The following is a 15,683-nucleotide window of genomic DNA, read 5'->3' on the forward strand; positions in this document are numbered from 1 at the left end:
ATCTAAGGATGCATGTGATTGCATTTAGGGCTCATCTAGATAATTCAGGATAGTCTCCCCAACTCAATTTAAGTTAATCCTTAACTTATCACATCTGCAAAGCCCCTTCGCCATATAAGGTAACATTTACAGGTTTCAAGGATTAGGATCTGGATATCTTTGGATACCATTATTTAGCCTATCACATATTGCCCGACCCAGTTTGGAATGGGGAGGGAGGGAATGTCAGAGACACCTTCCTGAAGGAGTTGATGGTTGAACCCAGCCGTGAAGGTGGTCTAACAGGTGCCCTGGCAGAGAATTGTGAAAGATCATCCCAGGTGGGAAGTATTCAGGATGGACAGACCTGGCACGGCAGTGTGAGATTGCCAGTGTGAAATTTCTTGATCATTTTTCTTAGCTGACATATCATCACATTTATTTATACTCAGGATTATTTTGTTTTTTAATGTAGGGTGGCTCCTCTCTTTCCTGGCTCATTGCAAGGGTAAGGGCTCCTTGGCTAATATTGCAGAGGTGCACACGCAGCCCATGGCCCAAATGTGGCCCACAGACGTGCTCTGTTTAGTTCCACAGTGTTCTAAAAAATTAGAATCAGCTGAAAACTTGAAATTAAATTGAAATGAAAAGTCTAAATATCTAACTTATTTTATAAAATGGGACAATGTGCCTCTCTGACCATAGTTCTTGCTGGGGCTGAAATGTGAGCGTTCCAGTTGGACAGACTCCCCCTGGTCTCTGGAGCTGGGTCTCCATAGCCCCTGAGCTGCTACTGTGGATTTCCTTAGAGAAGAGAAACCAAGAAGTGAGAAAAGGAAAGTCTCAGTGGCCCATGCTTTTCATTCTGGGCCTGCCTCGCTGGTCATCTTCCCTCACGCCCCCTAGTCTAGGCTTCTGGGTTTGAGGCGCCTGATTCACATTTCCAGGGCTCTAGCGTTCCCTCTTTTCAGATTCCTCTTCCTGCTTAGAATCCAAGAATAAGGGCTGAACAACTAAAAGGCAAAGAAATTGACCTAAAGCAACACTGTCAACAACAGCTGTGGCCTCAGGCTCTTGACTTTGATTTCTGGGAAGCTGTCTCTTTGGTCAGTTTGTGGAGAAAAGCAGCAGCAGTGAAGAAAACAGCGCTCACCAGCCGGAGGGGCCGTGGGCAGGGTGGGCTGCTGGCGTCCTCACACGCACAGTGGAAAAGCAAACCAGACCAGTAGTTCCCGCCTCCTCCTGCTAGCATATGTCCTTCCTGTCTTTCGTTTATATACAGGAAATGGACCATATTGGAATGCTGTTTTATAGTCTCCGTGTTCTACCTGGCAATGTATTAAATGAGCATTTTCATGTTTTATTGAATACTATCCTATCTTGCCATTTTAAAAAGAGTTTTTCATTGAGGTGAAATTCACATAACATGAAATTAACCACTTTAAATGGTTGCTGTCCATATCCTGCTTCCCCCAACCCCTGACAACCAACAATCTGTGTTCAGTCTCTATCGATTTACCTATTCTGGATATTTTATATAATTGGAATCATACAATATGTGACCTTTTGTGTCTGGCTTCCTTCACCACATAATCTTTCAAGATTTATCTACATTGTAACATGTACTAGCACTTCATTCATCATTTTTCCTGAGCAATATTTCTTTGCACATATATATGTGTGTGTATGTGTGTATACACATACCACAATTTGTCCATTCGTTTGTTGATGGGCATTTAGACTGTTTCCATTTTCTGGCTATTGTGAATTGTGCTATTATGAACATGCACTTACTTGTATTTGAGTTTGAGTACATATAGCTATGAGTGGAATTGCTGGGTCATATGATAATTCTGTGTTTAACTTTTTGAAGTTCTGCCAAACTGTCTTCCACAGCAGCTGCATCCTTTTACATTCCCACTTGCAAAGTTTGATTACACACCAGCAGTGCATGCCACTGTTAGTTTCTAGCACCTTCAACATTGGGGATCGTCATTAACAAAAATCATTGTTAACATCTCATTACTTTAAAGTTGCATTTCTTTGATTACTAGTGAGGTTGCATATTTTTTTGGCATTTATATATCTCTTTTGTGAGTTGCCTTTCTATGTCCTATGCCAGTTTTATATTGGGTTTGTAAACTTGTATAAATTTCTTTAAGAACTCTTTAGACAAGGATATTAACCTCACTTTCTTTCATTTTCTTAAAAAATAATTCATTTCCAGTTTGTCACTTGTATTCTAACCTTACATAGCTACACGGCATGGTTCACCACTATAGAATCTGTAAATACCAAACTCTTGGTGTTTCTCAGAGGGGATGGACAGATGTCGAGCAGATCATTTACCCTCTCTAAGCCTCAGTTTCCCTATCTGTGACATGAATGAGTGGAACTAGAAAACTGCTGTTTATTTTCAGATTTAAAATTTTATGAATTTATACAAACATTTTGTATGTTCTGTACATAGTGTTATTTCATATGTCATATTTTACATTGGTATATAATGGCAATAACTATAATTATATAATAAATATAATTATATAGTCACTCCCTAAACTACTATACTTTGGTATGTCTACAGACACTTGAGCAGAGGCTCTAAGTATGTAATGGTGTTTTGGTGTGTGTGGGTACATATAAATAACACTCAGATCAAAAAATTAAAAATCTCAGAAACAAGAGTAGTTCAAAAAGTTCATGGCAAGACTCATATTATCTTTTAATTCTATTTTTCCACAAACTTTTTCAAGTACCCTAGCATATATATTTTATTTATGTTGTACTACATGAGTCATTTTGATTGTCTTTTAAGGAATTTTTACTTTTGCACCATTGGGGCCACTATAAGTTACTGCTCTTTTTATTGTTAAACAGGTATTTGATGCAGTTAATACTACATATTCTAACTTTAAGAGCAACTTTGTGAAGAGGCTGTCAGCTGAGGTTCCCGTTGCCAGTAGTCCAATTACCACAAGAGGGCGGCAAAGTCAAGCCAATGATTTTGAAGCCTGTTCCTTTGGGGAAGAGTGTTCGCCCAGTCACCTCCCAGAATTTTCTGGATCAGTGCTGAAGATAACGCCTGAGAAAGAGACCTTGACTCTAGGTGAGGTGACAGAAATGCCCCAGGCCAGTTTTGAAATGTTAAAAAAGGGTTTGTATTCCTGAGAGAATTTTTGTCTTGTAGAACTGTCAAATTTAGTCAACTTTTTTCTCTTTCTCTCCCTTTGAATAAGAAATTTCCAAGCCCTGTGTGTGTGTAGCAGGGGTGGGGTGGGCAGGAGGTGGGGGGAATGAAACAAAAACAACAGAAAGTATGCGTTAGAAGAAAAACTTTAGACAAATGAAATTTAAGAACTTAATTGAGCGAAGAAGATTTGCGAATCAGGCAGCCCTCAGAACCAGAAAAGATTCAAAGAGCTCTGGTCTGCAACATGGGTGGGCAGCATTTATGGACAGAAATGGATGTGAGGTACAGAAACAGCTTGGTTGGTTACAGCTGGGTGTTTGTCTTATTTAAACATGCTCTGATCAGTTGGCCACCTGCAATTGACTGAAGCCTGGCTGCTGTGATTGACTGAGACTCAGCTATTTGTTACAAAAGTTAAGCTTTGGGTTAGTTTGCCTCCCAAGATAAGTTGCAGTTCAATATGTAGGGACTCATAAAGTACAGAGGCATCCTCAGGTCAAATTTAGTTTAACATATGTTGCATTTTAAATACATTTCTACTACTTGCATTGGCAGATGATTACTTTTGCAAAGACTGTATGTATAAATATGTGTATGTATATACACACAAATCTATAGTTGCTTTTGTTTTGCAAAGTACAGAATTTTAATGATACTGGTAAGGTTCCTGGTCTATAGCAGTCAGAAAGAATATTTATTAGTAATGGAATAATCAGGTGTGAAATAGAAGAAAAAGATGAAAGCAGGAGAGGATGAGAGGAAGAGAAGTAAAAGGAAGGAAGCAAGAAAGAGGGCGGGGGTGGGAAAGAGAGACAGAGAGAGAGATAAGTGAGAGAGAGAGAGAGAGAGAGAGAGAGAGAGAGAGAGAGAGAGAGAGAGAGAGGAGNGCCTCAGGCTCTTGACTTTGATTTCTGGGAAGCTGTCTCTTTGGTCAGTTTGTGGAGAAAAGCAGCAGCAGTGAAGAAAACAGCGCTCACCAGCCGGAGGGGCCGTGGGCAGGGTGGGCTGCTGGCGTCCTCACACGCACAGTGGAAAAGCAAACCAGACCAGTAGTTCCCGCCTCCTCCTGCTAGCATATGTCCTTCCTGTCTTTCGTTTATATACAGGAAATGGACCATATTGGAACAGCAGCAGTGAAGAAAACAGCGCTCACCAGCCGGAGGGGCCGTGGGCAGGGTGGGCTGCTGGCGTCCTCACAGGCACAGTGGAAAAGCAAACCAGACCAGTAGTTCCCGCCGCCTCCTGCTAGCATATGTCCTTCCTGTCTTTCGTTTATATACAGGAAATGGACCATATTGGAATGCTGTTTTATAGTCTCCGTGTTCTACCTGGCAATGTATTAAATGAGCATTTTCATGTTTTATTGAATACTATCCTATCTTGCCATTTTAAAAAGAGTTTTTCATTGAGGTGAAATTCACATAACATGAAATTAACCACTTTAAATGGTTGCTGTCCATATCCTGCTTCCCCCAACCCCTGACAACCAACAATCTGTGTTCAGTCTCTATCGATTTACCTATTCTGGATATTTTATATAATTGGAATCATACAATATGTGACCTTTTGTGTCTGGCTTCCTTCACCACATAATCTTTCAAGATTTATCTACATTGTAACATGTACTAGCACTTCATTCATCATTTTTCCTGAGCAATATTTCTTTGCACATATATATGTGTGTGTATGTGTGTATACACATACCACAATTTGTCCATTCGTTTGTTGATGGGCATTTAGACTGTTTCCATTTTCTGGCTATTGTGAATTGTGCTATTATGAACATGCACTTACTTGTATTTGAGTTTGAGTACATATAGCTATGAGTGGAATTGCTGGGTCATATGATAATTCTGTGTTTAACTTTTTGAAGTTCTGCCAAACTGTCTTCCACAGCAGCTGCATCCTTTTACATTCCCACTTGCAAAGTTTGATTACACACCAGCAGTGCATGCCACTGTTAGTTTCTAGCACCTTCAACATTGGGGATCGTCATTAACAAAAATCATTGTTAACATCTCATTACTTTAAAGTTGCATTTCTTTGATTACTAGTGAGGTTGCATATTTTTTTGGCATTTATATATCTCTTTTGTGAGTTGCCTTTCTATGTCCTATGCCAGTTTTATATTGGGTTTGTAAACTTGTATAAATTTCTTTAAGAACTCTTTAGACAAGGATATTAACCTCACTTTCTTTCATTTTCTTAAAAAATAATTCATTTCCAGTTTGTCACTTGTATTCTAACCTTACATAGCTACACGGCATGGTTCACCACTATAGAATCTGTAAATACCAAACTCTTGGTGTTTCTCAGAGGGGATGGACAGATGTCGAGCAGATCATTTACCCTCTCTAAGCCTCAGTTTCCCTATCTGTGACATGAATGAGTGGAACTAGAAAACTGCTGTTTATTTTCAGATTTAAAATTTTATGAATTTATACAAACATTTTGTATGTTCTGTACATAGTGTTATTTCATATGTCATATTTTACATTGGTATATAATGGCAATAACTATAATTATATAATAAATATAATTATATAGTCACTCCCTAAACTACTATACTTTGGTATGTCTACAGACACTTGAGCAGAGGCTCTAAGTATGTAATGGTGTTTTGGTGTGTGTGGGTACATATAAATAACACTCAGATCAAAAAATTAAAAATCTCAGAAACAAGAGTAGTTCAAAAAGTTCATGGCAAGACTCATATTATCTTTTAATTCTATTTTTCCACAAACTTTTTCAAGTACCCTAGCATATATATTTTATTTATGTTGTACTACATGAGTCATTTTGATTGTCTTTTAAGGAATTTTTACTTTTGCACCATTGGGGCCACTATAAGTTACTGCTCTTTTTATTGTTAAACAGGTATTTGATGCAGTTAATACTACATATTCTAACTTTAAGAGCAACTTTGTGAAGAGGCTGTCAGCTGAGGTTCCCGTTGCCAGTAGTCCAATTACCACAAGAGGGCGGCAAAGTCAAGCCAATGATTTTGAAGCCTGTTCCTTTGGGGAAGAGTGTTCGCCCAGTCACCTCCCAGAATTTTCTGGATCAGTGCTGAAGATAACGCCTGAGAAAGAGACCTTGACTCTAGGTGAGGTGACAGAAATGCCCCAGGCCAGTTTTGAAATGTTAAAAAAGGGTTTGTATTCCTGAGAGAATTTTTGTCTTGTAGAACTGTCAAATTTAGTCAACTTTTTTCTCTTTCTCTCCCTTTGAATAAGAAATTTCCAAGCCCTGTGTGTGTGTAGCAGGGGTGGGGTGGGCAGGAGGTGGGGGGAATGAAACAAAAACAACAGAAAGTATGCGTTAGAAGAAAAACTTTAGACAAATGAAATTTAAGAACTTAATTGAGCGAAGAAGATTTGCGAATCAGGCAGCCCTCAGAACCAGAAAAGATTCAAAGAGCTCTGGTCTGCAACATGGGTGGGCAGCATTTATGGACAGAAATGGATGTGAGGTACAGAAACAGCTTGGTTGGTTACAGCTGGGTGTTTGTCTTATTTAAACATGCTCTGATCAGTTGGCCACCTGCAATTGACTGAAGCCTGGCTGCTGTGATTGACTGAGACTCAGCTATTTGTTACAAAAGTTAAGCTTTGGGTTAGTTTGCCTCCCAAGATAAGTTGCAGTTCAATATGTAGGGACTCATAAAGTACAGAGGCATCCTCAGGTCAAATTTAGTTTAACATATGTTGCATTTTAAATACATTTCTACTACTTGCATTGGCAGATGATTACTTTTGCAAAGACTGTATGTATAAATATGTGTATGTATATACACACAAATCTATAGTTGCTTTTGTTTTGCAAAGTACAGAATTTTAATGATACTGGTAAGGTTCCTGGTCTATAGCAGTCAGAAAGAATATTTATTAGTAATGGAATAATCAGGTGTGAAATAGAAGAAAAAGATGAAAGCAGGAGAGGATGAGAGGAAGAGAAGTAAAAGGAAGGAAGCAAGAAAGAGGGCGGGGGTGGGAAAGAGAGACAGAGAGAGAGATAAGTGAGAGAGAGAGAGAGAGAGGAGAGAGAGAGAGAGAGAGATGCCTGCCCTGGGGCAGGGATGGGGATGGGTACCCAAACCTGGGTGTGATGGGCAGCATCCATGATCAACCTGTTGGAGCCCCGAAACACAAGCTCTTTCTGAAATATGTAATTCTCCTTTGCGCCAAGTTTTCAAAATTCCCATCCTTCAGAAACAAAATTCATCACTTTTCATCTTGTGATTTAATTCCTGTTCTTCCCTTTTAAGATCCCAGGCAACATAATTCTTTGACTATCAGCATGTTTATTTAGTTAAGACAAACTTTAACAGTGGTGCCAACTTTTCTCAATGACATTAGACACAATGAGTCATTGCAGTTCTGCAGATTGAAAGAGAGCCCAAATCTTTTAAAACTAGTGGAATTCTCATGTAATGACAGGTGTCAATCCTGAAAGTGGGTGACTCAAGCAGTAGCTGACACAGGATTGTAAGAAAGGTCGCTGTTATGACTATCTTCTGAAAGAAGTCTTTTGTATCCCATTGTGACTGAGGAGAAGTTTTCATGTTGATTGTTTTAGAGAAATTTCTAGCAAAAATTAGAGGCTCTTTTTCCTTTCTAGGCTCTAAATTTATTTATTTATTTATTTAAAGGTGTTGTGTGAGAAGTTCAGAATTTTGAGAGACATTTTATTAGTCAAAAGGATTTTACAAGAAGGTCCATTTTCCCTTCTGCTATGTATGAAGGCAAAGATGGTTGTCTTGAGGAAAAATAAATAAATAAACATAAAAAAAAAAAGAAGGTCCATTTTCTTTTCTTCTTAAGTTAACACTGGGCATTAATTAGATACATTGGTTTCTCAGTGCTTTGCTGGTGGAGTTTCTTTTTGTTTCGGAAGAGAAATACTTGAGATCCTCCCATCCCAATAGGGACATTTACAGAGAGATTCATTTGCAGTCACACTCTGTGGACAAAACCCGAGCGGTCCCTGCTTCCTCAGGCTGGTGGATCTGACCTCCTTGTCTGTAACTGGGGTGACAGTCAGTGCAAGCATCCAGTTGCAGCTTTTTCTCTTTCATTTGAGGCTCTGAGAGCTGGCTTCTCCTCCTCATTACTCTTCTACAAATAGCACAAGGAAGCAAGTGTGCAGAGCAAGATCTGAGGAACATTTCACATTTTCATCCTTCCTTCTCCCTTAGTGTAACTTATATCTCAGATTTTGAATATCCCAGAACCTGAGGTGCCAGGCTCTAGGAACATTAGTGACAGTTTATCAAGCCCATTGTTGTCCAAATGAAGAAGGGAATGTCACATGGCAAAGGGTCAAGATTTTCCAATGGTCCCTTGGCCCCTCTAATGAATAAGTGATATGGCAGCTATTTAGTTTTAGAGGATGACTTGACAAGTTTCCAGTGCAGTTAAAAGTCTGGCAAGGGGCTTTCTCAATCTTCAGAAGAGAATAGATATGAGTAATACTGGTATAAGTAACATTGACTCTTTTATTATTTTAACTTAGAAAGTATTTCTCTGATGCCCTCTCAAACTACCTGTATAACATCTTTCTGCAATTAGAAGGGCAAAGCAATTTGCTCATGATCATGTAGTAAATGTCAATGATTGGCAAAACAAGCATCCCATAGTGATTTTCTGGTTTTCTTTTTAGATCACAGCTCAGATAAACCAGGTGCTCTTTGCACCATCATTTTAAACTATTGAACTGCTTCTATTCATTCTTCAAATGTGCAAATCTGTTCTTTCCATGCAGAGATAAAGCATTCCCACTGCTGCTGCTGCAGTTAGAGTCAGGTCTTTACTTTTGGCTTTTCCTCCCCAGTCTAGAGGCCGGTTTCTCACTGTGTGTTCACTTATGAACTCAGGGCTCTGGATAGGCCCTGGCCCCTCACACCCCCACCCGCCCCTGGATTTTGGGGAGAAGAGTGTCTGGGCCTTCACATTCTTCACATGTGAAAGGCGCCATGGCCAGACCTCCAATCAAAGTGATTATCTTGTTTTAAAAACCCAATTTAAAGCTAAGTGTCTTTCTTGTAGGGTCCTACGGAGAACCACTGAAGACCCCCATGAAAGGAAGTTCTGAAACAAACAACGCTGCTCTCCATTTTTGCAAGGCACTTCATGCACTGGACAGAGGCTGGCAGGAAGATGTTGCCTCAACAGGCCAGGTAGGTGAAGAGAGAAAACAGAAGATTCCATATCTTGAGAAGCTCAGACAACTTAGTCCAAACTGTGAGGAAAGAGCTTAGCTGCTCTTACAGATGAATGAGAAAATGATGGATTCCAGAGAGAACAAATGAGTGAGTGAAGAACCTGAATAGAGGCACTTTGTAAAACAAATAAAATATCTGAAAAAATATTCAAGAAAGCGTTTAGTTAGGACCAATCAAAAATGTGAAAATGAGAATAACCATCAAGGAGGTAAGGATTAAAAACATAATAAAATTGTTCCTACTGTGGTTTGTTTTCTCTCAGCCAAAAGAACTCTTGCTACAGCCATTTCCAGCTATGTGATGGTGTGGTCTGCTCCCTGGGGTCTCTCAGGATAAGTTAAATTCATTCTCTTTAAGATAATCTTTTAAATATTTCCCTTAAGTCTTTGTTGTTTTTCTTTCTTGATTAAGTGCATTTACTTTTTTTAGATATTTCTTATTTATAGTTTTAAGATCTTAGGGGTCCACCATGCATCTTTTGGGCACATTAAATATCAGTAGCATGTTTCAGGTTTATCAGACCCAGTGAAGAACCTTTGAATAAATCAATGTTTCATTTCAAAAGTTTTGAACTAGAAAAGTCATTAATTCTCAATTTAGGCAAAATTACTCATTTAGTGTGTGCCTCTTTCTGTGTTTGGCACATATATTTTCGCTACAGGAACAAAAAAAATGTTGTGAATATAAATTTTAATTATTGGAACTCATATGCAACTGGAAACAAATGTTTTAGAGCAGGACTTTTGTTGGGTGCTTCATTGTTGTATATGGGTTTGGGGAGTGGGAGATGGCCAGGGAATTCTACTGAGACAATTAGGGGGCACTGTTGGCCTCATGCCTGGGCCAGGTTATTAACACCTCTGTCCTTTCTACCCTCTACTACTGATTGGAGTTTTTACTGCCCTGCCCCTCAGGACTTCCCTTTTCCTTCCCCTTATCCTGTCTGGTAACCGGTGGCATCAGAGTTGGTCACTCTGTCCATGGGGTGACCATGGTGTTGGCAAGATACCTCTTACAGAAGTTGTCATACCAGCTAGAAGTGATATCCCAGCATCACTGAGGAACCTGGACAGGGGATCATGGAAACTGTTTCATTACTTATGTAGAGCATTTGTTGTCATGACTAGTTAGAAGTCAAATAGCATCAAGAGTGGTGAAGATACAAAGTGAAGTTTTTCACCTTTACAGTACATGTGTGGTCTTCCTGTGGCCTTCACTGATCATCTGGAGGGTGTTTCCACAGCACGGGCCTGCATAGCCGTGGTGACTCTCAGAATCCATATTTAATGAGCTCTATGCTAAGTAGATGTCATCTGGGAAAGAGCACCCCTGGTACACAGAGCAGAAGCATGTGCTGGACAATGCCTTGGTCAGCTTTGTGGTAACTATGGGATTCTGAAGAAGTGACTCTGTGAAGTGTTGTATTGAGCTACTGAGCAGCAGGCCATTCCAGGAATGTTATTTTATACCAGTGGTTCTCAACTGAGGGTGATTTTACTTCTCAGGGGGTATTTGACAATATTGGAAGACATTTTTGATTGTCATACCCAGGGGGAGGGCGTCTAGTGGGTAAAGGCTAAGGAGCTGCTAACCTCCTATGATGCACAGAACAGCCCCTACAAAAAATGAATTTTCTGCCCCTAAATACCAGTAGTGCCGAGATTGGTAAATCCTTCTTTGTAGTTAAACTGTTCTACCTTGAATACCTAAAGAACATGATTTGCTTATTGGCAATGCCTATTACATGACATAACACCCAAGCAAGAAGAAAACCAAAATGTCAAAACGATGCCTGTCAGACAGACTTCTGTCTATGGTATCCAGTGATTGTTATACACATACGATTAAATATATTGTTGTGAAGGAGCAAAAAAGAATCTTCTCTGTTTTAACTTTGTATCAGTATGTTTTTAGAAAATTTCAATAAGTACTTTTCTTTCCACTCATTACTAATTTTCTTGGCTGTTTCTGATCAAAGTTGGTTTTGTAAGACTGTAAGAGATGTTAAACACATGCCCAAAGAGGTAGCAATCAGATTTTTGTGCTCATAGAAATTTAGGCAAGTTGCTTAAGAGCTCTGTAACTTGATGTTTCCATTTCTAATGGGTAAAGATGTCAATGGAAAAGGACCTTTAAGATGAAAAGGATGTATTACAAATGAGAAAAACAGCGGCAGAGAAAATCTCAGTGACAAACTGAGAGAACATCTCTGGGTGGAGTGCTGAGAGGCTCTCCTTAAAAGAAATCTTTCTTGCAAAAAGTTGTCCTACTAATGCTCAATTTTATTATTTTGGGAGCTCTTTTACTTTCAGAGACATGAAATATCATGACATTTCAGTTTTCAGGCTTTGTTGATATCACTGGTCTATGGTTGGTTGATAGGCTAAATGGATTTTTAGACAAGAAGAATAAAAAAGGATTTTATTGTAGCTGAGTAATGCCTGCTCTATGGAGTTTTTGAGGAGATCAGAAATAGTATACATAAAATGTTCAGTGCTGTTCATTACACAGTGGTTAGTTAATAAAGAATAGCAATTATTGTGGTGTTGGCTTTGGCAATGTGGCATCTTTCAATTTCCTAGTGAATCATCAGTTATAACTATCATGCATCACAGCTGAGATGTACATATTATGTTTCTAAAGAAGTATTCTCTTTATGTGGGTTTGTTTTCAGAAATGCCTAAACCAGCTATTTTCAACCCAGAAGATGGTTCAGCAGGTTAATGGGAAAATGCAGCTCTGTGAGCAATCCCAGTGTGTTTGGAAAGGTATGGGGCAAAGACTTTCCATTCGTCCTTGTTTCCTCCCACCTCTCTCCCTGCCTCCTTCATTTCATCCTTTTCTTAAAATAGATTATTTTTTATATTTATTATATTTATTTTTTATATTTATTGCCATTTTCAAGGCAACCACCCTTAGCTCTTCCAGCTATTCCCCCTGGTATTTACATGTATTTTCTAAATAATATTGGAAAACTACTATTTCTTGCAATTTTAGGCTTTATCATAACTTTCTAGCATAGTAGACAAGAACTTAGTTCTCCTGCTTCTTTCAGTTTCTTAGTTTCTTGAGATACTTTTAAAAAGTAAAATTATTAGTGAAATGTAATGTAATCAATGTTTACATTATATTATACACATCAATGTTTATATTATACAACTATTATTCCCTACCAAGCCTAGTAGTGTACTATAATTATGCTTCCTTTTAAGTATAACTCTGTTCTTCCAAGAATTAAAAGCTGCCTTATGTTTTCATTTACTAGATATCTACGGAACCATGAATACTTCCTGTAAATGCTCCAGTGTTTTGTTCCACAGCCATCAATTAACATTTCCCACTCCCTCTCTCATTCCAATTTGTTCTTTTCCTTGGTGACCTCCCTCCCAGAGCCTGCTGACCAGACTGCTCTCTTGGCATTTTTTTTTAAAACTCATTGTAAGTGAAAAGCCCTTTGGTGGAGCTTTTCAATCTTGGAGACCCATGTTCCATAGTTCTTGAAAAGCTTCCTTCACTGTTGTTTCTTTTTTCTTTCTTTCTGAAACTATTGTGTTAAATTGATTCTCCAGTTTTCTCATTTTTTCTCTTCTATTTTTCATCTCATTTGTTTTTTTCTCTACATTTTGGGTGATTATTTCAACTCTGTCCACCAGCCTTGCTATTAAATTTTTCATTTTGGCTATCTTAGCTTTAATTTTTTAAGAGCAATTTTTTGTGCTCTGTTTCTTTGTTTACAGCATCCTGTTCATGCTTTATGGATATACTATCTTCTCTTATTTTTCTGACAATACTGTTTTATAGGTTTTTGGAAGTATTCCTGTGTTCCCTGCCCTGTCTCTCTTTGCTTTGGTTCCCCGCTCCCCTCCACCCAAAGTGTTTTTGCTTCTCAGTTTCAGAGTAAAAGCTTTCCTGAAATGTGTGATGTTGCAATACTGTTTTATAGGTTTTTGGAAGTATTCCTGTGTTCCCTGCCCTGTCTCTCTTTGCTTTGGTTCCCCACTCCCCCCCACCCAAAGTGTTTTTGCTTCTCAGTTTCAGAGTAAAAGCTTTCCTGAAATGTGTGATGTTTTAGAAATAGTACTAGGGTAAAGAGCTTAGTTCTCCTTTGCCCCATATATCTCCATGGTATCTTGTGCTATTGAGTATTGAGTTAAGAGATTGCCATTTTTTGTTCATCCAGGTAATAAACATCTGGTTTTTTCTGGCATGGGCATATATGTGTGTGAATATTTACCTGGTTGTGCAGGGTATGTGTGTATGTGTTGGAACTTGACAGTCTTTCAATTAACCTACTTCACTCTCAACCTCTGTGCCTCTGAGTTCTGACCCCTTGTAGGGTTTTTGCAAGACAAATCAGCTTGATTCTTTTCATTATCCTGCTCTGCAGGCAATTGAGGGGTAGTTTCTTGTGCTCTTCCAGGTCAGTTATCAATCCTTTATCTACTTTCCAGGAGATTGTTGTAATCTCTTACCTACTGCCATATTTACTCCTATACTCTTTGTTCTCGTGTCTTCACACCTAAAAAAGTCATCTACTGTCACTTTAGTAAGGTTGAAAATAGGAGGCAGAGGAAATACACTTATATGGCCCTTCCTCTGACTTGATTTGCAAATCTGTTATGTCTGCTTTAGATAGGTCATTTTGGTGGCAGCGCTAACTAAGGAAAGATTTGAAGGGGAGGATGTTAATTGGCAGAGACTAATTGCGAGAACCTTGGAATATTCTATGGAGGGCTCTGTTATTGAGTCTTTTAAGGGAATTTAAAGTATGAAATAGATCCCAGTGGACAAATTTCATCCAGGTGCTGTGTATATAAAGTATTGCTTCATGCTTTATCCATATTTGAGAAGACTCTGAAAACTCACTGTGTCTTTCAAGTGTACTGATTGGGCCCAAAGCTGGTAGGAACCTTTGGATGGTGGTGTCAGGAGTGTATGAGGACAGCTCTGCAGCTATGCAGTGAGGAGATAATTGCCTCTGGCAATTTCCAGAAGGTCCCCCTTCCATGCTGCATTTAGAGCTCCCAAAGTAATTTTACTCTGAGCCCCTTGTGTTCTCCTTCCTACTTTTTCTTTCCATCTTGGAAATTCTTGTGAAATTCATGAGATTGTTATCATAGTTGGAAAATAATTGATTGGGAGCCTGAGTTCTGTGTGAGCAATTTGTTAAGACAGCTAGTGGTTCATTTCATAAACATCAAGGAAACTTACCTGTTACATTCCCTCTGGGATAAGTTCTGGTGAGCAAATCCAAAGGGTGCTTTGGGAGGGTCTCAAATACTGTATAAATGTGAACAAGGAGAAAAAATCCTCAATGCTAAAGTGTACCTCTGTTTTTATGCCCTGTCCTAATTTTTCATTAAAAATATTTTTGGAAATTTTCTTTTAAAAATTACATAGGTAATACATAGATGTACACTTTTACCTTCTAGGACTTTGTGCATATTTTCTCTTCAAGCCTTTGTTTCCCAGCAATAAAAAGTAAAAAAGAAAAAAAAATAGAGTTAGATGCAAAAAAATGAGCAAAAAAGTTTCAGGAGTTCTAAATGTTCTTTTGGGGGTTTGGGAATTTACAGTTGGGATGAGAGAGTGAATCTCTCCTTTCCTGAGTGTGATATTTTCTGAAAAGCAAAATAAAATATTTGGGGGCATTTCTTCCCTCAGCTCTCCCGTCTTCTTTAGATCTGACCAGCAGCAAGTTAGTGTCTCTGTAAAATGCTGAATATTTGACTTAGAACAAAAAATATATATTTTAAGAAGCCAGAGAGAATGTACCTTTATTATTCCGATGTCCTAGGAGATAATATATGAGGGTACTTCAAAAAGTTCACAGAAAAATAGAATGAAAAGACAATACAAATCTTTCCACGCACTTTTCGAAGTACTCTTGTATATGAGTATGAGGGAGTATCATAGTGGGCACCTTTTCACGTACTTTATATACCATCTATATATCTTCTTTGGTGAAGCATTCAGATCTTTTGCTCATTTTAAAATGTGGTTCCTCATTTTCTTATTGCTCAGTTTTAAGAGTTTCTTTGTAAATTTTGGAAAATAGTCTTTTATCAGATATGTCTTTTGCAAATATTTTTGTCTATTCTGTGGGCTGTCTTATCATTCTCTTGACAGTGCCTTTCAGAAGAGAAGTTTTTAATTTTAATGAAGCCCAGCTTATCAATTCTTTCTTTTTTAAAATTTTTTATTTATTTTTATTTTTAATTTTTTTTCATGACTGGTAATGGGATCGCAACCCTCGGTGTCACGCCCGCACCGCGCTCAACCAGTGAGCGG

At 38.5% G+C, this 15,683-nt stretch overlaps 1 protein-coding gene across 1 annotated transcript in view; it reads left to right on the top strand.

The window, feature by feature from the left end:
• The window catches only part of LOC103610388 (cell division cycle protein 20 homolog B-like), a gene marked incomplete at its 3' end in the record, with an annotated part of 38,908 nt that overhangs the window by 19,972 nt on the left and 3,253 nt on the right, over positions 1–15,683 (top strand). The window contains exons 3-5 of the mRNA XM_008594566.1: positions 2,857–3,085; positions 9,217–9,347; positions 12,067–12,160. Of these exons, the coding sequence (XP_008592788.1) occupies positions 2,857–3,085; positions 9,217–9,347; positions 12,067–12,160 (454 nt within the window). The remainder of the gene's footprint in view (positions 1–2,856; positions 3,086–9,216; positions 9,348–12,066; positions 12,161–15,683) is intronic.

Source organism: Galeopterus variegatus, unplaced genomic scaffold, assembly GCF_000696425.1.
Source record: "Galeopterus variegatus unplaced genomic scaffold, G_variegatus-3.0.2 Scaffold11059, whole genome shotgun sequence".
NCBI classification, from domain to species: Eukaryota; Metazoa; Chordata; class Mammalia; order Dermoptera; family Cynocephalidae; genus Galeopterus; species Galeopterus variegatus.